General features: G+C 35.5%; 2 protein-coding genes and 2 long non-coding RNA genes across 9 annotated transcripts; 1 reads left to right on the forward strand and 3 right to left on the reverse strand.

Moving 5' to 3' along the window:
- The first annotated feature begins 319 nt into the window (after nucleotides 1–319).
- Nucleotides 320–8,681, forward strand: Nprl3 (GATOR complex protein Nprl3). The gene is made up of 7 exons (XM_076441412.1): nucleotides 320–1,147; nucleotides 1,300–1,571; nucleotides 1,650–1,745; nucleotides 3,256–3,474; nucleotides 3,550–3,883; nucleotides 3,950–4,126; nucleotides 4,669–8,681. The coding sequence occupies exons 1-7, from the start codon at nucleotides 986–988 to the stop codon at nucleotides 5,041–5,043; spliced, it is 1,635 nt and encodes a 544-aa protein (XP_076297527.1). The 5' UTR covers nucleotides 320–985; the 3' UTR covers nucleotides 5,044–8,681.
- On the reverse strand, nucleotides 5,059–6,244 carry LOC143217311 (uncharacterized). The gene is made up of 2 exons (XR_013010777.1): nucleotides 6,025–6,244; nucleotides 5,059–5,894 (listed from the first exon to the last, which is right to left on the reverse strand). It is a non-coding gene; the product is annotated as an uncharacterized LOC143217311 (long non-coding RNA).
- Nucleotides 6,399–25,611, reverse strand: Dcr-1 (Endoribonuclease Dcr-1). Of its 6 annotated transcripts, none has more exons than XM_076441349.1 (21): nucleotides 24,802–25,605; nucleotides 24,533–24,695; nucleotides 24,341–24,456; nucleotides 22,980–23,139; nucleotides 22,602–22,897; nucleotides 21,003–21,925; nucleotides 20,742–20,920; nucleotides 19,985–20,136; nucleotides 19,734–19,878; nucleotides 19,173–19,403; nucleotides 18,604–18,783; nucleotides 16,214–16,427; nucleotides 15,968–16,140; nucleotides 14,630–14,808; nucleotides 13,906–14,159; nucleotides 12,659–13,824; nucleotides 11,053–11,625; nucleotides 9,048–9,279; nucleotides 7,066–7,286; nucleotides 6,772–6,937; nucleotides 6,399–6,685 (listed from the first exon to the last, which is right to left on the reverse strand). In XM_076441349.1, the coding sequence occupies exons 2-21, from the start codon at nucleotides 24,590–24,592 to the stop codon at nucleotides 6,438–6,440; spliced, it is 5,868 nt and encodes a 1,955-aa protein (XP_076297464.1). In that variant the 5' UTR covers nucleotides 24,593–24,695; nucleotides 24,802–25,605; the 3' UTR covers nucleotides 6,399–6,437. The 6 variants fall into 6 exon arrangements, with proteins under 6 accessions (XP_076297464.1, XP_076297463.1, XP_076297462.1 ...); XM_076441348.1 differs by having other exon boundaries at nucleotides 24,792–25,605; XM_076441347.1 differs by having other exon boundaries at nucleotides 24,533–25,605.
- Nucleotides 9,772–11,043, reverse strand: LOC143217315 (uncharacterized). The gene is made up of 2 exons (XR_013010781.1): nucleotides 10,272–11,043; nucleotides 9,772–10,103 (listed from the first exon to the last, which is right to left on the reverse strand). It is a non-coding gene; the product is annotated as an uncharacterized LOC143217315 (long non-coding RNA).
- Nucleotides 25,612–27,125: the final 1,514 nt, after the last annotated feature.

Consider the following 27,125-nt stretch of genomic DNA (forward strand, 5'->3'; position numbering starts at 1 on the left):
ATATTTATTTGTAGCTAATTATTTGATATTTCACAAAAACGATTGCCATTACTTTTCAAAATGACCCTCATTTCAAAATTGGAGTCAGATAATATATAACATATGCTTTTTGTTTGTTCTTTTTAGACATTTCCATTGGGTAGGTGTCTAATTACTTTTTTTTTAGTGCCATTTTGGCGTCAAGTAATTGCAACTGCCAATTACAATTACTTATAATTGCAGAAATCAAATTACAATTACATGTAATTGTAATTGGTAATTGCAATTACTTTGGCTCAACCAGTAATTGTAATTGCAGACCACAATTACAATTATAGTAATTGTGAAAGGAATAATTACAATTACTTAACACGATTACAGTAATTGTAATTGAGTCTAACAATTATGTACTTCAGTGTAATTGTTCTTTTCAACCACTAATTTTTATGTTTTGGGCCATTTAACCGTTTTCTTATTGTAATTATAGTCCACTTTTGCACATGTAATTGAAGATGTAATTAAATACTCATATAATTAATTACTGCCCAACTCTGGCGCGGCGCGACGCCACAGTGGGCTGTATGCCCGATTTCAGCGATCAAAATTCAATTTTTTAAATTTTACATAAATTGTAAAATTTTTCTGGCTTGAGTTAGTTGAATATCTGAGGAACAATCTCCCATTCATGTATCCATAAAGCACTGAAAGTCGGAAGTTTGAAATTCTGTTAACACGCTTTCATTTTTCAACGAATTCACCTATTAGTAATTGTTACTAATTTTCTGTGTAAAGTAGTGCGGTACAGCATAAACATAAACTGTGTGATTCCGACAGGACTTTGTTGTGATTAAGGTGTTATTGTTAAAAAAGGATATTTTCATTCGTATGAAATATTGAACATACTTAGTAATATTTCGTTGTTAATTAAATTCAAACATATATTTCGCTAAATTATGTTTGACAGTTACAGTGAACTGTAATATAACCTTTATGTCAATAAGGAATTATGGAAATAAATCCATTAAGTACGATTCTTGTAAAAAGTGATAGTAAAGGTGATAGACTCCTGTTTCGTTATCCGCATATAGCCAAACACATACGAGATTCTAATCAGTGTACAAAAAGAAAGAATCCTTATTCTTTAACTATAGCGGAAGATTCATTGCAGGTCAGCTTTACAACATGTTCTAATATTTAGTGTAATGTTTATTCATTCTTTAATAAATGCAAAAATACAAAGTATAAATGTACATAGACATATTCCTATATCAATATACATATACAATAATTTAACACTGAAATATGTACATTTTTTAATAGTCTTTACCTTTCTCAACGTCTAACGTAAGCAATGGAAATTTGACCGGAGTAACCGACGAAGTGTTGTCAACATTATTCGCTGTTAAACCAGAATTGTGCGAACAGAAGTTTGAATTGAAAGTAAACGATATTCGGTTTGTTGGACATCCAACTCTTGTTCCATCTCGTGGACTAAAAGAAGTTAACTCTTCCATGCTATTTAATATAGTGTTTGCCCTTCCAGCACAAGCGAGTCATTCCATAGTAAAATGTTATTACGATTTAAGTAAAAGGTTGGTAACATATATTATGTTTACTGAAACTGAAACGATTGGAACTTAAGAAATCTTATACATGACTGATGATTTTAGATTAGGCATAGCATTGAGACACGAAGAAAAAAGATGTGGATTCTTAACAGGGGAGATAAAAATGATGGTGTCTACTCATGATGAAGTTGCTACTAGGTATATGGGCCAGGTATATGGTCAAATCTAGCTGTGCGGCTGAATATCCCCACTGCGCAATGGTAAATAGGCGGAACCTCGTAACAAAGGTGAACTAATCGTCACCTGTCAAACGATGCACGTGGCAACAGTTCAGTTAAAAAGTAAAGTGACACAAGTGTATTCACACAAACATATAAACAGTTGTTTTGTATGTTTACTGCTGTAAGAAATAATGGATAGTACGCACTTTTGACGAGGTGTGTATCTTACCGTTCATATGTTGCATTCTTCTCTCGTCAAGTGCGGTCTTTGTTTTTGTCTGCGCATTCCTAAGTTTTGGTCAACCGCACAGCTAGATTTGACAAGCTGTAAATAGATTTATCTTTTGCCTTTCAGCCTCAAAATGGGGTTACATGCGTTTGTGTGTATGTGTGTCTGGGTTAGCTTATTGCGGTTTCAATTAGTCTTCCTCCTTCCTCTTGGTCTTCTTCCCATCTTCTTTTTTCAAGTACCGTATGCATCCACTCGGTTCCTACTTCTTCTCCCTTTAGTATCTCTCTTATCGTTACGATTTCTCTTGTCAGCTGTTTGCATTCTCTAATCATGTGGTCCAGCGTTTCCCTTCCCCTTTACATAATCTGCATACTGTCTCTTTCTTCCATCCAGTATTTGTTTCCCCACTCTTCGTTTCCACAAAAAATTCATAAACAATTCCTATAACAATATATATACTGACTCCTGCTTGGTTTTTCCTCATAGTCTCCTCCAGATCCGCTACATAAATTGTAAACAACATTGGGCTCAGTGGGCAACCCTGGCTTACCCCTTTTGTCGTCCAGAATTTCGATTACAGTTCTCTGTTTACTTTTATAGTATTTCTTGTTTCTCTGTAAATTTCTCTGATTCTCGTCCTCAAGCGCTTACTTATTTCCTTTCTTTCCATAATCTCTTGGAGTTTTACTCTATCTACTTTATCAAATGCTGCGCTTAGGTCTGCGAAAAAGGTATACAGCTTTCCCCCTTTTTTCTGTATGGATACATAGTTCAGAATAAAAATGTTATCTATCGTCGACCTTCCACTCCTGAATCCTGCTTGTGTTTCTGGTATTATGTGGTTTTTCTCTAATTCCTCTTTTAATCTTTTTTCCAAGACCATAGCATATATTTTATATGCTGTATTTAGGATCGTTATTCCCCGGTAGTTTGTCACCTTTTCTCTATCTCCTTTTTTGAATATCGGTGAAATCACCCCTTCTTTCCACCTCTCCGGGAGTCCTTCTCCTTTCCATACTTTATTAAAAATTTCTGTGATCCTTTTTACTATTTTCTCGTTTCCGTAAATCCAGGCTTCATTTTCTATTTCGTTTTCCCCTGCTGCTTTCTTCTTTTTTAATTTCCTGATTTGTTCTTTTACTTCTGCTTCTGTTATTTCCTCTTCCTAATGTTAAATATATTTTATATTTTTTCATTAAAGTAACGGCAAATGCGAAGAATGAATAATAAAAATTTGTTATATACACATGTTTAGATCAGAAGGTGAAAGCGATTGCGACGAATCACCATACGAGTTAATATTGCAAAAAAGTTTGCTCGCACGTGATTTAAAATCTGTGTTCAATAGCCTCAGCACTTCTGGAATTATTAATATTATGATCAATAAATGGATTCAAGTTCGTTTCTGCCTTCCACAAAAAGTGCATCAATTCCATAAAAAAGGATTCGTGATTAATCCAGAAATAATAGATAGGCTAGTATAACACTGGATTTTCAGAGAAAAAATATTAACAGATATTAGATATTATTGTATATAATTCTATTACAGATGTTTAAATAGTTTACGACCCTATCATGGTTTACTATTACTTATCGAACCGTTAAACCTGTTGGACACACTTCCTATAGATTCTTCGCCGGCTCTCAAATGTCTCATTCAGATGTATAGTCCGTTGAAAAGTTTACAAACCTTAGCTGCCGATTCTGATCTTACGCTGACTCAAGTATTCCAATTAACCGGTCATCTAGTTTATTGGGCCAAGGCTACTATAATTTATCCCCTTTGCGAAAGCAATATATATGTTGTATCACCAGATGCTATTATCACAAACCAATTACTAGAGGCGTTCACCGAAGAATTTCCAGGACTATGTCTTTTACAAGTCAGTATGAGGAAACTTATTATATGTATAAGCAGAAAATCAAATTTTAATTATCTCTTTATGTAGGTTATTAGTGATTTTTCATTGCCGACATCGATAAGTCAAAAATTAAATCCTCTGAATCAATCGCAGCAACAAACACAATTAGTAAAAATCATAATATGGTTATTAAAAAATCATTTACTGTTCCAATTGCACACGTACGTGCAGTACATGCCAACTGTGCATGGCCGAATACCTCTGGTAAGTGTAAGAAATACGAGGGTAGTCCCAGAAGTACCCGACCTAACAAAGGAAAACCCAGCGATGTTCAATAGCTTCGATACCCTGTTTATAGTGAGATCCGTCGAGCTCCTCAAAATAGCCATCAATCGCAGACTCCACCTCTTCGTTGTTGGCAAATCTTTTAGCACCGAGCCATTTTTTCAAGTTTGGGAAGAGAAAATAGTCTGAGGGAGCTAAATCTGGCGAATAGGGTGCGTGAGGAAGCAATTCGAACTTTAACTCATTGATTTTGGCCACCGCGATACCGGATGTGTGAACTGGTGCATTGTCCTGGTGGAACAACACTTTCTTTCTCGCTAAATGCTATTGGTGGCTATCAAACAAATACTAAACAACGTAGCGTCTTCAGACTTCAAACTTAAGCTTTCTAAAGATTGTACTTTTGGCTATAGTAAGTTTTCAAATAACAACCGCCAGCTATATGTCAAGGTCGGGTACTTCTGGGACTACCCTCGTACTATATTTCCGATGTTCATTAATAACAGATTTGTTTTCTGAAGGATTTAAAGGACGAATCTAATTATAACATAAAAGAGATAACAGAAAGCGGTAGTACCAGAAATTTGAACGATGCTTCGAAGGGAACTTCAACCGATATAAAGGAAGAGTTATTATTAAATCTTCATAAAGAAAATAGTATATATAATTATCAATCAGAAGATTATGATATTCCTTCGGATGACAGGAAACTACTCGATCGACTGTGCCGCCTTGGGTATTTTAACGGAGGGCATCATTTGGAAGAAATTATGTATTTAGAAAATATACGTAGATCTCAAATATTACAAATTTTAGATAAGTTTCGGGACGTATTAATTACATGCGAGTGCGAAGACCCTGCTATAGCTTTGTTTTTTAGTCAATTTGGTTCTTAGCATTTTAAATACAGAGTACAGATATAGTTTCTAAATTATCTATAGTTTCATCTATAGCTTGTGCATATCAAATGTATAATATTATATAATTATTATACTCTATAAACACAATAATATTGTACTGTAAGTATAGGATGAAATGAAAGAAAGTTCGTTTTAATATACTAGATGAGATATTTGTTTGTATTTATGGAAATTAAATTAAAGCTATTATTGTGCGAGGCTTTATTTATTTGTTATGCGTTTCTATAACATATACCCAGTCAGCCAGGCCTGCCTCGAGCAGAAATCGAGCACAGCCTGGCGAGCAGATGGCGGGCATTATGTTGTCAGAACGACGCTCGAAGCTGCTCAAAGCATAGGATACTCGGAATCTGCCCGTCCAAATTCGAGCATTTTGCTTACTAGGTATTTGGTCTAGGGCAGTGGTCAATGGTTGGCAAACTCATTAGTCAAAAGAGCCAAATAACAGCAGTACAACGATTTAGATTTCTTTCGAGAGCCAAATTTCTTTAGAAGAATCCTGTTTTTGGAACCAAATGTTCGATTTTGGACATGTACCTGCCTAGACAACCAGGCCTGCCATGAGCAGAACCTGCCTAGGGCGGAGAACTGGCAGAATACTGCCGAAGCTACGCTTCGAGCTGCTCAAGGCAGGAGTGGCTCAATTTTGGACTTGGTCTGTACGCGCAGTTGTACCTTACTTTGCCATCCGTTGGAGCAGGGCTTTGGGCATGGGCAGAACAAAGCCAGAATGCTGGCAGCTGGATCCCGAATCTGCCTTTGTTTAAAAGGGCAGCACGATCACACTGATGTGGCGGATGCTGTTTCCCTCGTTTGCTCTCTTTGCTCTGCGCAAAATAAAATTCTGCATTCAAAAATCGGTATTTCGAATTGTCAGTAAAAAGGACGAGTGCTGTATATTTGGTACAATAAAAGTTTAGTTCGCCGACATCTGCCACATTAGTGCGACCTACCTACCCTCACCGGCGGTACTGTCCTGTAAAACGACATTCGCTGCGACGGTGCTGCCCTGTATAGCGGCATGGGGCACTAGCCACATCAGTGCGACCGTGCTGCCCTCTTAAACAAGGCAGATTCAGGGTCCAGTCCAGTCCAGTCGCCAGCATTCTGCCTTCGTTCTGTCCATAGCCAAAAGCCCTGCGCCCACGGACGGCAGAACAAGTCACTAATGCGCGCGCAGACGCTCGGCAGAAATGAAATTTTTGGTTGTCAGGTTAGTAGTCCTAATTCCACATGTGTTAGTTAATGGAGACTAACCGTACATTTATAAAAGCAACTTCATAAAAACTATATGTGTGCGTTGCTATCATATTAAAAGAAATTCATCTGACTTCTTGTATACTTATTTTATTTTAATGATGTACATATTATCATAGTTTTTCGCGGGGATAACTTTGCATCTTTTTTAGTTTTCTGAGAGCACATTTTGCTGCAGTACATTTCGCAATTCTATAATTTCTACCGATTCCTTTAAAAGAACCCTTGCCGAAAACATCTACTGTGACCCTAACTCTTCGCCCGTCAGCAAGTTTCTCAGGTGTTCCAAACTTTGCTGTTTCAGGCTCCAGTTCCAGTAATTCACGAATCGGTGATTTAGGAACATTAGTGCTAAATTGCTCTGGAAAGATAAAATACATTAGCACATTCTGATCTGTTGGCTCTGTTCCGACATATCTGTCAAAATAAAATATGAACATCTCTTACCAATTTCATTTTTCATGATGGCATAGTAAACGCCCCATACCGCGTCTAAGGACATACCGCTATCCAAATAAATTGCACCAGCTAATGATTCAAAGACATCACCTAATGCTTTCGGCACTTCTACATCTTCAGCCTCTTCACATTCTTCTTCTCCAATTAAATAATACTAAAATGTTTATATATTAAAAGAAATTATACGCAGTAAAAGGTGTAACATATGAATTTTTATATTGTTTAAATAAATAAACAAGTTTATAGTTCAGAAAAAAATAATACGATTCGGAGAACCGTTACCTCTTCACTAATGGAATGTCCATTCTCTTCTTGAATTCTTACGAAACGATTGATAACAGCACTTAAACCAGGAGACAAATGTCGGAAATATTTATGAAATCCACATCGAACTGCCAGCGAAGCAAATATAGTATTATTAACTAAAGCTGATCGTAAATCTGTTAAAGCACCTGGTGAGTGTTGTCGAGCATCTTCATACAAATGTCTTGTTATTAAGTAATCTGAAATTTCAAATTTAAATGTGTAAGAATGATGTAAGTGTGCATGTTATATATGTTTTTATTGATTGCAAGTGTTATATATGTTTTTATTGATTGCAAGTGTTATATATGTTTTTATTGATTGCGTTAATGTTTTGTTAATGTTTACGTTGTGATTTTGTTTAAAAATAAAAAGAGACAGTCCCCTGCGAGCGATCAACGAAATAACACGTCGTGTCGAATCTTTATGAATTCCGTATCGAGCCTGAATTCCGTGTCGAGCCTCCTTATAAATGAAAACATAGAATACACATATACACAACTTCTCTTACATAAGTTTCGCCACAGAGCTTCTGGATATTTATTTAATCTGTTTTAGAATGTCTTTCCCACATGGTCAAATATTATCTTGAATATACCTAAGGAATTTTTATTTAATACTGTATATCTAATATAGGACCATCCCAGCGTTAATTGTCGAGTTTGTTCAATCTTTGCGTCTTACAATTTTACAAGTAGAACACTAAGAAACATTAGAATGGTACATTTTATTAGCGAACGCATCTTCTCGATGTATCTGAGAAGATATTCTCAGTGTGGCACTCTCAGTATTCATTACTAGATTACTGTCTTCATCGATAACGGGCGTTACCTGTCCTCAGTTAAGCGTTTATACTTATTATTTGCGCACATTTTATCATTTTTAAGATAAATATTACGTTTAGGGGAGGCAGCTCGGATGAGCATGACCTTGGCATGTTGTCAAGATCAACATTCTGAAAAACTTTTCCCTATACAGTATTCCTTCGGATGATGTGACAATCTCGGGGATATTGAGTCTCAGAAAGCGTTTAGCTACTATGTACTTTCTTTGGCGTGTGCCGAACATAGAGAAGGACAGCGCGTAAACGACAAAGAGGGACTGAGCGTCGAGGCAGCCGGCACAGTTCAAAAGGCTCCTGCGTATCGATTGCAATGTCAATGCAAATAGGATAGTTTTCAATTTATCATTTTTCTTTTACGTAACTTTTACTAACGTATATTTACTGATTTAAAGTGTGATAATAACTCGCTGTGATATCGGTAAATACGGTTGAAGCACTGTCGAGTTTGGTCTTTTTTAACTAGAGAAATCTCACAAATCTATTGATGAAAGTTTCGTACAAGTAGAACTAAAAATGAAGAAACTGTGGATGAAACTAACAACGCAACGTCTTGTTCAGTGATCGGTTCTTCAAACAGCTCACAATGCGAGGCCTGGAAGCGAATTCGGGTCTTTCAACGTTTCAACATCCCACTATGCAGGGCCTGGAAGCGAATGCGGCACTGGATCTTTGATCTGTTGTGTTTACATAGCTCCCTATCAGAGTCCAAGAAGCGAATTCGGGTCTTTAAACAGCTCATTATCCCAGTCCTGGAATCGAAGTTTATTTAGTGGGTACACCCAGTAATACCACCGCGTTTTACTGGGGAGTCCCTCGCTTCCTGGAGATTCGAATTGCCCCAGTAGTCAGTGTATAAAACATTTTACCTCCCTGCACTTTAAACAATAAAAAAATCCAAATTATGTCGCGTTTAGACTCGTTTTAATCAGAAAAAAACTTAGAAGTATGTTAGTAAAAGTTTTGGAACTAAATAATAAAAAATAAAAAAGTTTTGTATTTGCGTTAACATTGCAATCGATAACATCGTAACACTATCCGTAGAGACGAAAGATTTGATGACCCAACATTAAAACTATACACATGCATAACGATAAAATTAATAAAATCTTTTTATTACCTAAAACAGCATCTCCAAGAAATTCTAAACGTTGATAACAGTCTGTTAGTCTATTGGGTTGGTATGATGCATGAGTAAATGCTTGTAAAAGGTAACTACTATCGCGAAATTTATATCCTATACTGTTCTCTAAGTCATGGTAGCCGTCCAGCATCAATTTCAATTCTTGTTCTGGATCAGGAATGTGTCGAAGTAATGGGTTCTGAGGTTCTTCCAACGTTCCATAACAAATCTATAAAAAGGAAACCCTTTAAAGAGTGGTCTTTCAAAACAATGTGCATCATTTACATATTTAATTTAACATTTTATGCCAGGCAAGATCTTGTCTTACAATATTATGGGTAATTAGGATGAAAAAGGGAAAACCTCACTGATGTCGATAACCCTGAAATGTGTTGTCCAGGACAACATTCTTTCACTCAGTCTTACATATAAGTGTAGCATTTCTCAGACTTGAGACAGATTTAGAATATGTTTCAGGTCAAATATATGTATTGTATGGAGAGAATGTTCGGTTAATCTTATTTTTGGCCACCAATTTTATGCAAAATAGCGAATCCAGACCGTTTCAAACCATTGCGATATTTTTCGAATATCGTAGGAGACAACTTCACAATTATTGATCAGTGTTCATCATCATCATCAAAACAGAGTTTTCATCAGTGTTCGACGACAATTATGACGTCGTAACGTTTAATTTTGATATTAATCAATTTCGAAGTGAGCACAGTTTTTCTTCAGCCACAAAACGTATACATAGTCAGGTCTGTAATAGGTTCCGACTTGTATAGTTCGCAGTAACATAAAAGTCTGACTTACAATTAGATCTGACAATGAGATAGATTCAGCCCAAGTCTGGTTAAGGTTTATATTAGATACCCAGTTAGCCTGCCTCGAGCAGACATCGAGCATAGCCTGCAATCGAACGATGCCAGCAGATGCCGAGCATTAAGATGTCAGAACGCGCTCGAAGCTCAGGATGCTCGGAATCTGCTCGATTTTGGACAGCACACCCTGCCAACATAAAGCGATACTTATTCGGACGCAGAAGTATCGCTTTAGGGTGAGCGCATACTAGAGGGTCTCGAGAAGGCCGCGGAGCTTTGCTCTCCGTCTACCTGCTAGAGATTTGTTGCCGCATGGACTCCTTGCTCCCTTCCTCCAAGGCCCCTGCCTTCTCGAAACGATCCGCGGCCTTCTCGAGACCCTCTAGTATGCGCTCACCCTTATGCTGGCCCGGCCTGGGATAGGTCCTTCGTTTAATAGGGCAACACGGTCGTACTAATATGGCGGATGTCGATCATGTATATCCCTTGTGTAGTCAACCGAGTACCCACGTACGCATTTACTGTATTTCTTTCAACAATTTGTTAATATTCCTCTAAAATTTCTCTGAATGTCCACTCTTTACTCGCTAATATATTCATTTATAGTCTTACAATGAGAATTTGTGCGAACTTAAATATAGAAAGGTTTTAAATAATCTATACATTTAGGTTAACTACACAAGGGAAATTATGCGACGACCGTCACGTTAGTGCGACCGTGCTGCCCTCTTAAGCGAAGGACCGAGCTGCCTTCTTTCTGTCCTCAGCTTGTGCCCGCATACTGTGCCGAGGCCGAAATAATTCAGTGAACTTTTAGCTTCGATAACTTTTTATCGAATAAGTTTAGGGCATAAGCATGTAGTACTTTTATGTAGAGCACAACAAACTGCATTGATTGGTGCAGTCAAAAATGTAGGTTTCCATTTTAAAAAAAGTGCAGTTGCATTTTTTGATGCACCGATGCACAAAAGTGCATAAAATTAGTTGCGTAGTATGCACCGTTTGATGCCATTAAACCTTTTCCTATAACATTTTCCTCTATTCCCGACCGTTTAGGAGGTACAGCCTGTTCCAGTTGCGTGGGACACCCTGTCTATATCTTTTAATTGTTAGATATAGTTATGGATGATTTTTGAAAAGATTTTTAGAGAACAGAGATTACGCGTAGTTAGAATTACCTGCGTCCATGTTGTCTGTCCATGTTCATCTGTTCCTTTTACGTACGGTGTACTGCCAGGAATTCTTTCCTTTGGTGCAGTGTCTTCTACTATAGTGACTTCTTCTGTAGGTAGAACATGAATTCCTAACCAAGCCATAAACAGCAACGCACCTCTAGGACCGCATGTAATTAAGTATGCTCCAATTAATGCCTCCACACAATCTGCGATACTTTTATCGGGAATGCTATGTTGCGTGATTAAATTGTAAGGTATAAAGCAACGTAAATTGTCTAAATTGTTTGGACTTGTGGTGTCATTACGATTCAGCTCGCTTTTCATAATGCCTAATTTCTCCTCCGTTTCTCTGACAAGTTGAGTTATATCCGGAGGATTTACAGTTTGTAGAGTTGGAATGTCAGCTTGATTCCAAAGACTAGAAGGAATACCGGATTCAATTAATGCTTGTTCAAGTTCTTTCGGAACATAATAACAAGGAGGTAACCAGTTGTCGTGTGGTTCAAACTTTGTTGCGATCATACTTTCTCCTAACATCTTTTGTCTTCCTAATCTGTATAAATTTAAATTACTGACCTGAAACATTTTATTAGAGTTACGATCAGAAATAATTATGTGAATTACACTGTCCAACAGCCAAAAAGTATTTCGATTCCCACTATACGATTGTTATAGAGTTTTATTCTTATATTTATTATAATAATTCTTATTAATTTTTTTCCTAGACGTACAGTTTTTGAGAAAGTTGAGTTTTAAAAAAAGACATATTTTTCAACTTTGAACAAATATTGTGATGTTATTATAAAAGATATTGAAATGTTCTTTACGGCAAAAGATTCTGTAGACTTTCCCGAATACAGTGATATCCAATATTAATACATTATGATTGTTTAAACATGTTTAAACAATAATTAAAGACGGAGAGACACCACTTTTACAGCAATTTTTGAGGATATTTTTCAATTTATCTCAAAAAATAAGGGTCCAGCGGAAAATCGAAATACACCACGTGAAAGAGCAGACTTTTATCTTGGGAAACCACCCTTTCGAGTTTGCATAGTCGACGTTTTTTTCGAACCAGAAAGCAAAATATCTTCGCCCGATATGAGTTGCCGCCAGTGGCGCTCACCACTAGTACGGGCGTTCGCCGCGCCGCGCCGTATCCCGTGGAACGCCCCCCTCTTCTTATAATATAATAAAAGTCTGCTCTTTCACGTGGTGGAGTTCGGTTTTCCGCTGGACCCTTATTTTTTGAGATGAATTGAAAAATATCCTCAAACATTGGTGCAAAAGTGGCGTCTCTCCGTCTTTAATCATTGTTTAAACATGTTCAAACAATCATAATGTATTAATATCGGATATCACTGTATTCGGGAAAGTCTACAGAATCTTTTGCCGTAAAGAACAATATCTTTTATAATAACATCACAATATTTGTTCAAAGTTGAAAAATGTTTTTTTTTAACTCAATTTTCTCAAAAACTGTTACGTCTAGGAGAAAAATTAAGGACAGATTCAGTATCAGCGCGAAAAACACTATAAGAATCGCATTTTGTTGGATAGTGTTATTGGCAATTAACAATAAATATTTGTCCAATAATTAGGATACCTGTTTAGATCTTAAATGACTAAGTTTCCCTTCATGAATATTATCGTATGTACAGTACAAGTATGTAGTTATAGCGTATTTCAAGAAAGAGTCTCCAATCGTTTCTAAACGTTCCAAATTAATGCCATCATTTGCATTAGACATAGTTAAGGCTTGCAGTATTAAACTGGGTCTTGGACCAGAATGATCTTTCAATTCAGGCTGAAAGTCGAAACTGAAAAGATTACTATCCAAATTATGCGTGAAATCTGCTTTATTAGAATCCTTTTTGATCGGTTTTAAACTGATATTATTATTTAATATTTCGTCTTTGAATCTCTCGACGATTTTTTCGATATAAGCTTTGTGTTTCGAATCTTGCCTAATTTCCTCGGACGATACATTGATGGCATTTTTCCTTGTAATCGCAACATCCACATTAGACGGTATAAAACATTCATTTTCTCTTATTTCCTGTTCTCTGATTTTAGTAAATTCATAATGAGATTGCCTGTACGTTGCAATCAATGTGTCCTCATTGTTTTTTGCATATATCCATAAACTGTCATCTCCTCTTTTCTCGATATCTAGTAGATCCAAGATCTTTTTATTAATCTCTTGTTTAGATATCTGTTTTTCATTCTCGACAGCTTCTGCGACATTTCCACCCATATAAGATATTCGCAATCCTCTACTGTCGTCTTCACTTTCGTCCGAACTATCGACGAATCCATCGCTATAAATATCATCTGACTCGTATCCTTCAAAATCGGAGTCGCAGGCAGGAGAACCGTATCGAACGCCATTCCAGTTGAAGTCATTTGTTAGAACAGTTTCGTTTAAATTGTTTGCTTTAAACTGTATCGAAGACATTGCCATGTCGTTTGACCAAGTTCCAATTTCAAATTCATTCTCTTTAGTTGATATCTCTGATTCGGTATCTGTTGCATTTTTATCTGCCGATTGATTTTTGCAAGTTTTATCACTCGAAGTATCTTCGTCAGACTTATTCGAAGAATCTGTCACAGTTTCGGTTATATCGTCACATTTTTTCTCGACAACAGTATTATGTAACGAATTTGGCAGTGTCGTATCATTTTTAGCATTTTTACTTTTATCAAATTCTTTCGACTTTTTTAATACTTCTGCGAAGCTCCAACCGAAATCTAACGCCGGCCATTCGAAATCTAAAATGTTTTTCATCTCCTGTCACTATCCATGCACCTATTTATTTATTTATAGGATTGTGTATTGAATCTTGTACATACCCGAATCCAAATTCTGTCTTCCTAAATTGATGGTTTGAGCAACTTGACATCGTATCTGATCAGCCAACAATAAAGCGTTGATCCTATACAATATGCATGGCAAACAAACTGCTTGCCTCCACAACGAAGCTGGAAAAGGGTGAATTGCACACAATTCAGCAACAAGGATTTGCTTTTGTCCCAGATTTTCCCGTTTCGCCCGTTTCGTCTCTTCGCTGCTGGTTGGCAAGGCAACACCTTTTCGATTCACATATCTGAGATAATGTTAACAAATTTATACATCTTCCTTTACTCACTGGTATACGTAAAGATGATACAATTACCGTAAGTTGGAAACTATTTAAGCAATCTACAAGTATGTAACGTTTGAAGAACGTGTAACATCGCGCTTATACAGGGAGGTCCGTTTAAATAAGAACACCTAAATATCTCTTCAGGTTATTGTGATGCAAGAAATATTTGTTACGTAATGTGCATGGTGTCAATGGATATTTGGCACGAATATTTTTTTCCGAAGATCATTTTTTCCGAAGTTATCAAGGTCATCGATGTTTTTTGATACATAACTACATTTTTTTTATTGCATCGTATAACTGATCGAAAAATGCATTCAGATATTTATAATAGCATGACCTTGAAATGATCTTGATCTTCAAAAATTAAAGTTTTACCTCCAGATCAAGCTCAAGGTCATGTTATTATACATATCTGAATGTATTTTTACCTGGGCGTCAAGAAGTTTAATCTTGCCGATGTATGATCCACATCCAATAAAGGTTGAACCACATTTTGTATTTGGATACCATATTTCTTAAGATAATATTCTTCGAACGTACTGTAACCGTCTCCAGGAAAAGAAGACTTGGGATTGACATTTGAACAGATTTCAGCAACATAGAAATACTGAAATGAAGAAAAATTGTGTTACAGTTATACACATGTACACTACTACTCCAAATAAGTCGAACAACTTCAGACATCCAAAAGACAATGTCATACACTATACAGGGTGTCCCACTTAGGTGTACCACCTAAACGGAGGTTTTCGGCACAAGTATCAGTTCCATGGCATTTCTAGCTAGGAGCGCTAATGTCTGTTTCTCAATATTCAGTCACTGTTTTACCGATTCAGTCACTGTATCGGTAAAATATCGGTAAAACAGTGACTGAATATTGAGAAACAGACATTAGCGCTCCTAGCGAAAAATACCGGAACTATAGGTGTACCCAGCCCTCCGTCTAGGGGTGTACTTTGGTAAATTTCAAACTATGTGTTTAAACACGTATAGTTTAACATAATAAAGGTGGCATTGACATTGTATGTATCCCCGCAAGTGCGCTTGGTGTATGCTTTTTCTATAAGAACCGTAAATGTCTCGATATTTAAGAAAATGTATGTGTCTTGACAGTGGCAGCACTGTCCGCCGCCCAATGCTTCTCGAACTCCGCTACATGCTGCCGAATAATGAAAATTACGCCTCGAAAACGCAAAAGTAGGCCATCTTAGACACCAAACGCGCTAGGTTGGTCATTTATCTAGCGATTGTGACTACGTAGGGGCCTCAAATGTGCATCAGCGAGACGTGATTTGAAATTTACGGGGCCCTTGCAATCCTCGTGTACGTATACCTGGATCGACACCCTTAAGGAAACTATTCGACATGCGATTAACAATATGTATACCTGAAAATATGATGCAACATTTTATGCACGACATATTATGTCGGAGATGCGTAGAGTATTTGCACAAGAATGGAGGTCGTATGCTTATCACCTTCAAAACATAATTTTCTTGAGGTTACGTATCCAAAAATTTGTTGGTAAACATTAAAACGCTAAGAACCGTCTCTTTACAATCGCCCGTTTTGAATCTTTAGTGAAACAATTTAATTTTTAACAAGTTCTTGTTCTCTTAGGATAATCTAATAAGGAATCATCACGACCTTTTGTCGTATGAATAATTATGTTACAGATTAAAGAGTTTCTGAAGACCACGTTATTTACTTCAATTCAGAAATTATTACTATATTTCATTACAGTACGTAAAGTGATAATTATGTACCTGAGGTTGATCCTGACTTCTATACCAGGGCATAATCACTGCATCATGATATTTGGATGCATCAAACTTGAAATCTTTTCTAACCTCTTCTGGAACCTTTGTTGGCACTGAATTCCGATTTTTGTATATACATTCCAGGAAATCCCAATCTACAGTAACGTTTGACTCTTTGTCTACAAAAATATGATATTATGTACGTAAGTGTATAACATAAAATCATTGATTATTGAGAGTATTTATAATCACCTAATTTTACAGGTACAATCATATAAGAATTTTCAGATGCATTAGGATCAAAAAGCATTAAATACTGTTGTAATCTTAATACATTTGTAAAGGTATAATTGAGGAAGGTAGCAACTTTCTCGATCTGTGCTTCACTTAAAACTACAGTTTCTTTACTGAGTTTTAACTTTACATGAACTTCTCCAGATCTAGTATAGATTGGAAAAGGGCATAGCTGAAATAAAAATTTAAATATTAATTAATAATATATGTATAAGCAATAGAAGCACAAAATCTATTTTAAATATGTTATAGTTATAAAGTTGTGTAAAGTACACTAACAAGTTTCCCTTGATTGTAAACACTAAGTTATTGTCGATAATTATTGAACTATTGTCTCTTATATGTATAATATATAAATAAACAATTTGACAGCTCGAAAATTGTGTTCTCAAAGAATTAGATTAGAATTTTACAAATTAACAGAGCTACAGCCCGTTGGAGGTTTTTAAACAGCTCATTTTTATCAGAAAAATGTGACAAATATCTTGAGAAAAGTTGAACATAAGAAAGTTAGCATTGCATTGGTATTTTAAACAATATAATAAGTTTTGAATTTTTGCCCATCGTCGCAGTCGCTTATTCTCTTTCTTTTTCACTCGCTATCCTTTTCTATGTGCTAAAGTTACTCCATACCGTCAATTAAACCACCAAATACAGTTGACATTATATCGTGTTTAGTGCCATTTTAGTCAGAAAAATGCCACAAATAAGTTGATGATAGTCCCACAAAAAAATAATGAAAAATAAATAAGTTTTAACCCGGTATCGGATTACGCGGCATGTTTACACTGCTCGGCGACCGAGGCAACTCGAGGTTCTTGGCCCCTCGCGAGGTATGCCCCCCATTGAAATGGGTAGGCGAAGCAGTGTTCCGATCTGGTTCCGATATCGTCCAAGATTTTTCGTACGATCGATGGCCGCTGGTGGCGTTGCGCGGAAAAAACAGTAACGATGAGTGGAGCCCTGCGCCTTGAGACAGTTATATTGGCGCGAAAGTACTGAAACAATCTGTTCCGGACAAAAAAAACTTCAGGACGTGTCCTACAAGTTACAAAATGTACACAAATACACATGTTATACATTCATTTTTCAAAATCAAATTATACAAATCTTTTCAAATTCTGCGGGGTGCTCAAGGCACCCCATTTTATCGAGAATCTTACTTTACTGAGGCTGAAAGCGCCACCAGCACCAGCGGCCATCCATCGCACGAAAAATCTTGGACGATATCGGAAGTTCTGATTTGATTCTGAAAAATGAATGTATAACATGTGTATTTGTGTATATTTTGTAACTTGTAGGACACGTCCTGAAGTTTTTTTGCCCGGAACAGATTGTTTCGGTACATTCCTGCCAATATAACTGCCTCAAGGCGTCAGGGTCCTGGCCGCTCTGCTGCGTCATTGTAAATACGCTACTGTCCTGGCCGTGCATGCGCGAAAAACGGTGGGTTCAATCGGAACACTGACATAGAGCGGTCTACTCCGCCGGACTTACGATTAGTAGAATGGGACATTACTGTAATTACATGATGGAAAGTAGTTTATGTATGTATTATATTGGAACGATAGGAACGTTCGTGACTCCATCAACAGTTGGTCAGGATATACTGCTTAGAAAAGTAACCTGTGATTTGTAGCATCCAAAGATTCTTATATAATAGATGGTAAAGTTGCAATTTTAGTGAATGGATAAAATTACGAGTAGGTTCAAAATTTTCATTTGCAAGTGCCTTATTTCATGATGTGAAACATGTATTCATAAAATCAGACAAGCAGACATTATGTCTTTTGTCAACAGGTTTATACACTGCCCGAAATTACCATAAAGCCATTACCATAAAGCCACTTTTCACCAAAGAATCAGGTGGCTTTATAAAAATTTTGGGCAGTGTAGATGTGTTAAAGTTCAATAGGATCTTATTATGCATGCACTTTCACACAAATGTCAGATAGATCATTTGTTAAAGATGATTGTGATAAAGCCCAAGTTATCCTACATCTGTATGGATCAGCGAAATTCTTGATAAACATATCAAATTAGACAAGTTTTATCAGTAGTTAAACTGTAGAAAACAGTATCCTAATATTGTCTTGTACTATATGTGCTCAATAACAAAAACAAATAAATAAAATGAAAATAAATTGATAAAATGTAATGACTGTTAGATATGTAGTTCAAATTAATTAAACTCGTTTACAGTTTGGAAACGTTGTTATCGTAAATCGGAAGCGGATTGGACACGATGTTACGGAACATTTATTATTCAATTCCATTAAAACTTTTTCGACCCCTTAAGCCTTAGGATATTTAAAAAAGGGAAAATAATTTTTTATTTTATATATTACCTTAGGAATTTCTTTCAGTGTTATAATGCCGAAACCAATAGCTGATTCTTCGGGAGGATAAATGCGTCGACCCCTAGTATTTTGTTCTTCAGGTAAAGGACAACTCAAGACCATTTTAATGTGATATAGATAGGAGGGGACTCCAGCTTTCGGTCTACAGTCCGTTAACGCTTCAGCTGTCTGAAAAATACAATTTTTATCTTAAAATGTAAAACACAGAATGAAGAATTAAAAATTGTCAAAACAAAGAACTACCAATCGTAACTCTTAAACTGTGAAGGGGGAGTCATTCGTATCCGGACGATTTCGAACAATTTTTAAAATTCACGTATTTTGCTTCGTACTATTTATAATATAAAATATTTCAACAAATTATTTGTCAAAAGTATTGTGATAATATCAATTCAGTATGTTCCAAGGTACTATGTGAATTTTTTCATATTTTTGTAAAGAACTATTACTCACTAGAAACTGCATCAGACATGAAAGATTTATACAGTTGGAGGGTAGGGCTCTAAACACGCTTACAGTTTACAATCTATGGATTAACAATATTAATGCGAAGAAACCTTTTTATAATAATATTGTCTACGTTTCGTTGTTCCAGGCCGAGCTTCAGAAAAATCCACTTTACTTTCATCTGGAAGAGCAGGTACTTCTGCATCTTCTGGTTTAGCTTTAAAGTTTTCTTTTCCAATCGGCAGTAAATTATCATCTATTTCATTATTTCGATGTAAATCGATACACAATTGTAATGCAGCCATTCGCCTCGCCATAGCCCTATTGGGCATAGGATACGACTAAAATTAAAGTTTCAATAAATAGTCTTACATGGAAAAATGCCAACAATGTATATACACTCCTCAAAAGAATTAAGTTATCACCTCTGCGAACCCGGAAAATTGTCCCCACTTTACGTGATCATAACTCCGTCAAAAATTGCTGTATCGATATCGTTAAACAATGGTTTGAAAGCATCTGAAACTAGATGTTTCAAGTTTCAAATCATTGTTTAACGATAGCGATACGGCAATTTTTGACGGAGTTATGATCACGTAAAGTGGGACCAATTTTTGCACAAGTGATCCCTTAATTCTTTTGAGGAGTGTATAATGTCGAACGTTATTTACCGATATAATATATTTGATCGGTGAATTTATAGGGAGCCGCAACGAACATGTATACATAGGCGTGTTGTTGTCTACATTAACTTTTGAGATAGACCACTCTGGTGTCAACCTCGTAAAAGTATCACTAGGTAATTTTGCACAATATCTATATAAAATAAATAATAACATCAAATAAATTTATAAATTTTAGTAGGACAGGAGATACTAGAAATATATATATATATCTTCATGCAATTATAATATTGCGCTACCTGTTTACCAATGATATGGCAGAATTGAAAGTCACTGCAGGTACATCGTCTCCTTCAAGTGGTTTATAATGTGGTATTATGGCAGCATATAAATCTGCCTTGCTTTCTTCCTCTTCAGTAGGCTCATTATTAGTACATTTCATTAATAATGTCTATAACAAAAACATTCACACGAAATTGTAAATAGCACGTATACTAAAATTGCATTGTAATAAATGAACGAAACGAATGAAATAATTTCACATACACAGTAGCGGACTAAAGTTTAAGACCGCTCTAAAGAAGATGATAACTTTTTTAATATTGCACTATACGATTTGAAGTTTTTTGGGAAGCTAGATGAATTAGTTTACTAAAGGATGTGAAAAGAAATTTTTTCTTTGAAAAGAAACTTTTAGTATTTTTTCAACAATTCTGATCAATTGCAATTTTTGAAAAAATTTCTTTTCACATCCTTTAGTAAACTAATTGCTCTAGCTTCCCAAAAAAGTTCAAATTGTATAGTGCAATATTAAACAAGTTATCGTCTTCTTTAGAGAGGTCTTAAACTTTTGTCCGCTACTGTATATTGTATATTAAGCTATTCGAATAATCAAAGTAGGATGTTACAGTAAACCGTTCATATCAATTGTTCATTGAAAAATGTAAATCATATTTGAAAACTGACCTATTTAACAATTAAAATATCAAACCTAAATTGTATATAAAAGTATATACATACTGTGGAAAATTTTGGAAAATTACATAAAGTAATTACCTTTTCTACATAGTGGTACTGCGCTAATTGCCACACACATTCCTTTGAAGTTGTTTTTGGTACTAGTATTACATGTAACGCATCCACAGCTTTCGCTCGACTTTTGCATTGTACGTAAGATTGGTAAGTTTTTGGAAAATCATATCTCATCACAAAATTACATTTGGGAATATCGATACCTGGTACAAATAAAATATTATTAAAAGCTGCACGTAAATGCGATATGGAGACAAATTACCTAATAGAAATAGAATCGCAAACCTTCTTCCAGAATCGAAGTCGAGATCATTAAATTACATTCATGTATTCTGAATCTTTTTAACACTTCTTCTTGTTTTCTATGTTCCACATCTACATCTTTCGAGTAGATATCTTCTGGATTTCGTTCAGTAGTATAAAGTGGTGATAAAAAATGTAAGTGTTCATCGTGTATAGCAATGTCGTGTAATAAATAAAATAGTATTTTTGCTACAAATGCTTTGTCCACAAAAATTACGCCACAGAGTAAATCAGGATCTGTAATTCCACGCAAGTGACGTTGGGATTCAGGTGGCCTTTTATGGTTTTCGTCGTTATTTTTCCAATTACATCCTGACCTTCTAAATTGTCCAATATTATTTTTAGAATTTTCTTTGTTATTAACTGATAAATTTCTAAAATTATTTTCTTTGTTCATTTTATTATAAACATTATCTGCATCCTTGTTGTAATAGGGAGTATAAGTTTTTAAGACCTGTAGTAGTCTATGAACTTTTGGTGTACTATATTTATATATTCTCTCTTTTTCAGATAATGTTTCAAATGCACTGTCACACAAGGCTCGTATTTTTGTAAACACAGACGACACCACGTTTAATAATAAGTAATGCCTTTCGTAAGGGGTTTTCACTTTTAATTTTTCTGTTAACATCAGAAGAGCCAGTGCAGCACGATCAGCACACCATGGTCCAAGTGTTTCTAACACATACAAAAAATCCTGTATCATCTCGATAGGTTTCTCTGTCGGATTAGGTATTTTTTTAATATCTTCATAAAACTCTTCGTTATATATTTCTGTCGGGTCATGACGGTGATCACGTAGAAAATCAATAACATGTAATATATAATTTTCAATAGTATTATGCAACTCTCCCTTTTCACTCTCAGAATATTCTACTACATATTCTTTAGGCTTAGGACTGTAACTGTAAAAAGCAAAGTTAGTACAATTAACTCGAAATATATTATAAGTTATAAATAAAAAAAGATTCTCAAATATGATAAACATTAATTTTTTAATAATGTCTTTGCAATACTGATAGGCTTGCAGTACTGATCCCAATTATCTTAGTTTAAGTTCCATAAGGCAGTTGTTTTATGAAAAATTTCTTATCCGCGTATGTGAATACAAGCGAAACAACAATTGTTACGTCGACTATAAATTTTTAAGCTTCATTAATTTAAAGCCCTTAGTCAAAAATTAATTACAGCTTGTCAAATCTAGCTGTGCGGCAGAATGTCCCCTGCGAGGGGAAATGTCCCCACTGCGCAATGGTAAATAGGCGGAATCTCGCAACGATGGCGAACTGATCATCACCTGTCAAACGATGCACGTGGCGACAGTTTAGTTAAAAAGTAAAGTAACACGAGTGTATTCACACAAACATATAAACAGTTGTTTTGTATGTTTACTTCTGTAAGAAATAATGGACAGTACGCACTTTTGACGAGGTGTGTACCTTACCGTTCATATGTTGCATGCTTCTCTCGTCAAGGGTGGTCTTTGTTTTTGTCTGCGCATTCCTAAGTTTCGGTCAACCGCACAGCTAGATTTGACAAGCTGTACCTAATTATTATATACTTTCTTACTATTAAACTTACCGTAATATAGATAATATATCACTAGCTGTTTCAACTTGACATTGAAATGTAGCTTCTACCTTTTGTATTTCTAGCCCTAATCTTCCAGGTTCTTCGGTTAAGTTAAACAGCGGTACTGCTAGTCCAATTATTCTAGGAACGGTGGTACAGGCTAGAAACGTTTTCAAAATGAATATTACATTGTTATCATCTATAGACTTATGGCACTCGTCAACAATGACTAGATTTATCTCGTGCGGTAAAATCTTCTTTTCCGCTAATAATTCTGCGCATACTTTAGAAGTTGTAACTAGCACCTGAAACAAGATGATTATATAAAACAAATAATCTGACAAAGCGAAGGAAAATCTAATAAAACATATTCATAGTATTTCTTACATGAGAGATTTCATATTTTTCTAAAAATTCCGTAGGCGAACAAGTATCGCATAGTAATACTTTTAAGTCTGTTAATTGCTGTATGTAACTCGCTTTCACTTTATACTTTTCTACATCTGTTAATATGTATAATGAACGTTTTCCTCCTTCGCTTAATAATCTAGACCAGTTCAATGATAATTTATTGTTAGAAAGTGTTTAATGAAATACCAAATATCTATTAAGTTGGAAAGAAAGTTCTTGTGGTTTTTAACTATTAAATTCAACTGCAAATATCTCAGCTCAAACAAAACTTAACCCTCCGATGGCCGACAACTTTTTCACCATAAATGACTGTTTTTGCCATAAATGACTTCAATCCAACAGTTATGATTAGACTGCGGATCTTTATGCAAAATAAAAAATGATTGCATTGATTGCAAGACACAGAAGCCAAATAGAAATTCCTTTCTTCTTTTAATTGTCTTATTTAGCTCAAATTAATACACTAATGTCTTCAAATCTTCAAAATTCGTCCACTGCTTTAAATTGTACGTGTCCATTTTCGTCATAAATGCATAAAATCCGCAGTCTAGTTATGATGAAAAATTTCACGGAATCGTATCGATGACGATTGCAATCGCTTCCAGACATCCCATTTATAAAAGTCACGTAGGCTGCGGCTATTCGGACGAACCGTATTGAAATGCCGCATCGTTCAAAACGTCATAGGTCCCCAGGGACCTTGTCGGGCATCGGAGGGTTAATTAACACGTTGATCGCCCAGCGTAATTCGGCTAAGTATCCCGTGGGGCTCAAATCCGACTGTCGGTACATGGAACATAAACAGAGCGAAAAGCAGGAATTCATGTTGTACATCCTATTTTTAATTAACTCGAACAAGAAGAGCGTCACCCATTATTGGGTGACGGGGCCCCCACGGAAGCATACCCATCACCCAGGCATGGATGACGGGGCAACCAACGTGTTCATCAAAATAAAGACCAATGCAATCAATGTACTTTTGCCAACGAGAAACAAGTTTTGTTAACACTTTGTTGGTAAGGAGATTACCACTTTTTCAAGCACCTCAACAACTTCTTGCGTAAGAAAGGCTTCAAATCCCAGAGAGATGCTGAAACGGCATTCAACAAGTTTGTCGGTTCCAGAACTCCAGAATTTTATTCAACCGGAATAACAAAACTTGTTTCTCGTTGGCAAAAGTGCATTGATTGCAATGGTCTTTATTTTGATTAATAAGGTTTTGTTTGAGCTGAGATATGTGCATTTGAATTTAACGGTTAAAAACCGCAAGAACTTTTTTCCAACCTAATAAAATATTTAGATTTATAAGGTAATACTTATTTAAACTGTAATATTACCTTCTGTTATTTGTAGCAAATTCTTGAATTAATTTTATGACAATGAAGGTTTGTTCATAATTTTTTCCTACGCAAATTATTATGTTTTTTTCTTTGGCCGTATAAAATAATTCTACCTATAACAATGAAAATATTACATGAATATTTGACTGTCTCCTATCCTGTCGGTATAAGTAATTCAAAAATTCTTACTTGATGTTCTCTAGGTGTGAAGGATTTTATATAAACTTGATCATTAAGTGGAAATGCCATGGAATCTATAATTATTGCTACTTTAAAAAGATAAGAATAATGTTCTTAAATATAACAAAAACTAGTCTTATTGTGCAAATTGTCCTCCAAATTCAAGATTAGGCTAGAACAGTGAAATGAAACGGTTCTTATACATATTGAAAACACACTGTATATTGTATACTGTATTTACTGTATACTGTACAATACTGTATCTTACTCAATCTTACTGTTCATTCAAAATAGCAACAGACTTCGTCAAACAACAATAGCAGCTTGACTTATCATGTGATCAACTTCTCATTGGTTCATTTCACGTTGAATTAGTGTCGCCAGATGAGGGGAGTCACGGTGAAATGATGTACCCCCTCTCTGATGACCAGAGTAATATGTGACACGTTGCGCGTGCGCGACGGGGATTTAGTGTGGCGAATGGAAGACACGTTGCGCGTGCGCGATGGGGACGCAACAATGACATGACATTTCGCAGGTTTTAGGTTATTGCCGCGTAAAATTCACCCATTTACTTATTTCACATACTATGTAATTATTGATCCCTTTATGTCTATGTTGTGAGTTGTATTTCTTTAAAATGTAACGTTACAAATAAAACATAATTTGTCAATTTATCGTGTAGAAGAAAAATGAGTGAATTTATTATCCCAGTCTCTTTTATGCAACTATTTTTGAGGAGCGTATGAGGGTTAACAGTGTTAAAATATATTATGATTTATTGATTTTACTGGAATGTAACTCAGTACTACATACATACAGATTTCAAGATTTTTTCAATTGTACATATAAATAGTAAGCATTCATACTTCGCTTCACGACTGAAACTCCCACATGTTACAATTAATTTTATTTATAATAAAGAATGTTTACAGTCTCTATTTAGAACGACCCACATGATTCATTTCATTAAGTATTTAGGAACATGTACATAATAGGTACGATACGATACGCGGCAATAACCTAAAACCTGCGAAATGTCAGTCGTTGCGTCTCCATGTCTCCATCGCGCACGCGCAACATGTCACATATTACTCTGGTCATCAGAGAGGGGGTACCTTGTATTCCCCTCGAGTGACGGTTCGGTCACTTTCTGGCGACGGTGAATACGTAAGTACCATGGACATAATTCCTATGTCCATGGTAAGTACTTATCTACGCAATACATTATTCCTTCCATAGCGTCGCGCAATTCGCGAAACACAGCGCGACATTGAAGAGGGGAAAAAAACTCTCTCCTCACTTTGATTAGTTGAGGCTGGTTGAGGCTAAGAACGAGGATTCGCTGCTGCGATTGAGACATTGAGACGTCACCTTAACCAGTGTTTCTCAACCTGTGTGCCACGAGAGATTGTCAAATGTGTCGCAAGGGGGTTTTTGACAGATAATTAAAATTACATGGATTTTGTAACTTTGAAATAGTATTCGTAATTACCTCAACGGTTAGTAAAATAAATCTTTTTAATGGTTAATCCACCAGTTTGTAATTTGCAAGACATCAAATTTGACAACAACAGAAAAAGTACAGCTCATTGATTTGAGAAACGATATAAATTTTACCGTTCAATATGAGTTTTGGCTTTTTGTCAAAAATTTGTATCCTACAATCACAGCTCGAAAGCTATTAAAATTCTTCTACCTTTTGCATCTTCATGGTTCTGTGAATTTGGATTTTCAGCATTGGCAGAAATCAAGTTCAAAAAGCGAGAAAGACTTTTTAAAAGTTGACGATGAAATTTGATGAAATGCGAACTTGTCTGGCGACTTTGGAACCTCGTTTCGATTTAATTTGTTCAAGAAAACAGGCTCAGCCCTCTCATTGAATGAATTTTGTAAATAAATAATTTGTTTCGTTTTTTTTTATTATAGAACTTCTACATTTTTTATATTCCTTAGACCTAGACCTTAGACCATATAAACTCATAGATGTGGCGCACCATATGAACTGCACCGTGCTGCACCGTAAGTAGGAACCAGTAGGGACTGGTAGGGACCAGTAGGGACTTCGTACAAAACCACGTATACAAAACATTACAAACGTCGGAAAGCGTAAATAATGTTCTATATATAGTAGAAAATAATATTTGCAAGATCTCATAAATGGAATATTACTAAAAAAATGTTATATTTATTTTGAGAAGGTATTGACGTGAATACGAAGTTCTGAGGTTATGTTTTTCAAACATCGGAGCTTCGCCTCTACATATTTAGAAACCCTCTGTGGTTAATTATTAGGTGGCATATTTACTAAAAAATATTTATTGAATTTACTAATTGTATGTAAAAAATGAAATAAAATTTCAACAAAAAGATATAAAAGTAATAATGACTATTATTTTTATATATATTCCAAATAATGTATTTGTCTGCAATATTTCATAGTCTGTTAAATTCTAATTTTTTGCTCGTTTTTCCACGTTATCTTATTTTATAATTTCGAGACTATATAATTGGATATCTGTATAAGAATTATTTCAATATGTTCGTACAATCGATTGATTGTTTATCAAACGTTGAAAATTGAATCGATCAATCGTTTGGT

This window comes from Lasioglossum baleicum, chromosome 16 (assembly GCF_051020765.1).
Source record: "Lasioglossum baleicum chromosome 16, iyLasBale1, whole genome shotgun sequence".
Taxonomy (NCBI): domain Eukaryota; kingdom Metazoa; phylum Arthropoda; class Insecta; order Hymenoptera; family Halictidae; genus Lasioglossum; species Lasioglossum baleicum.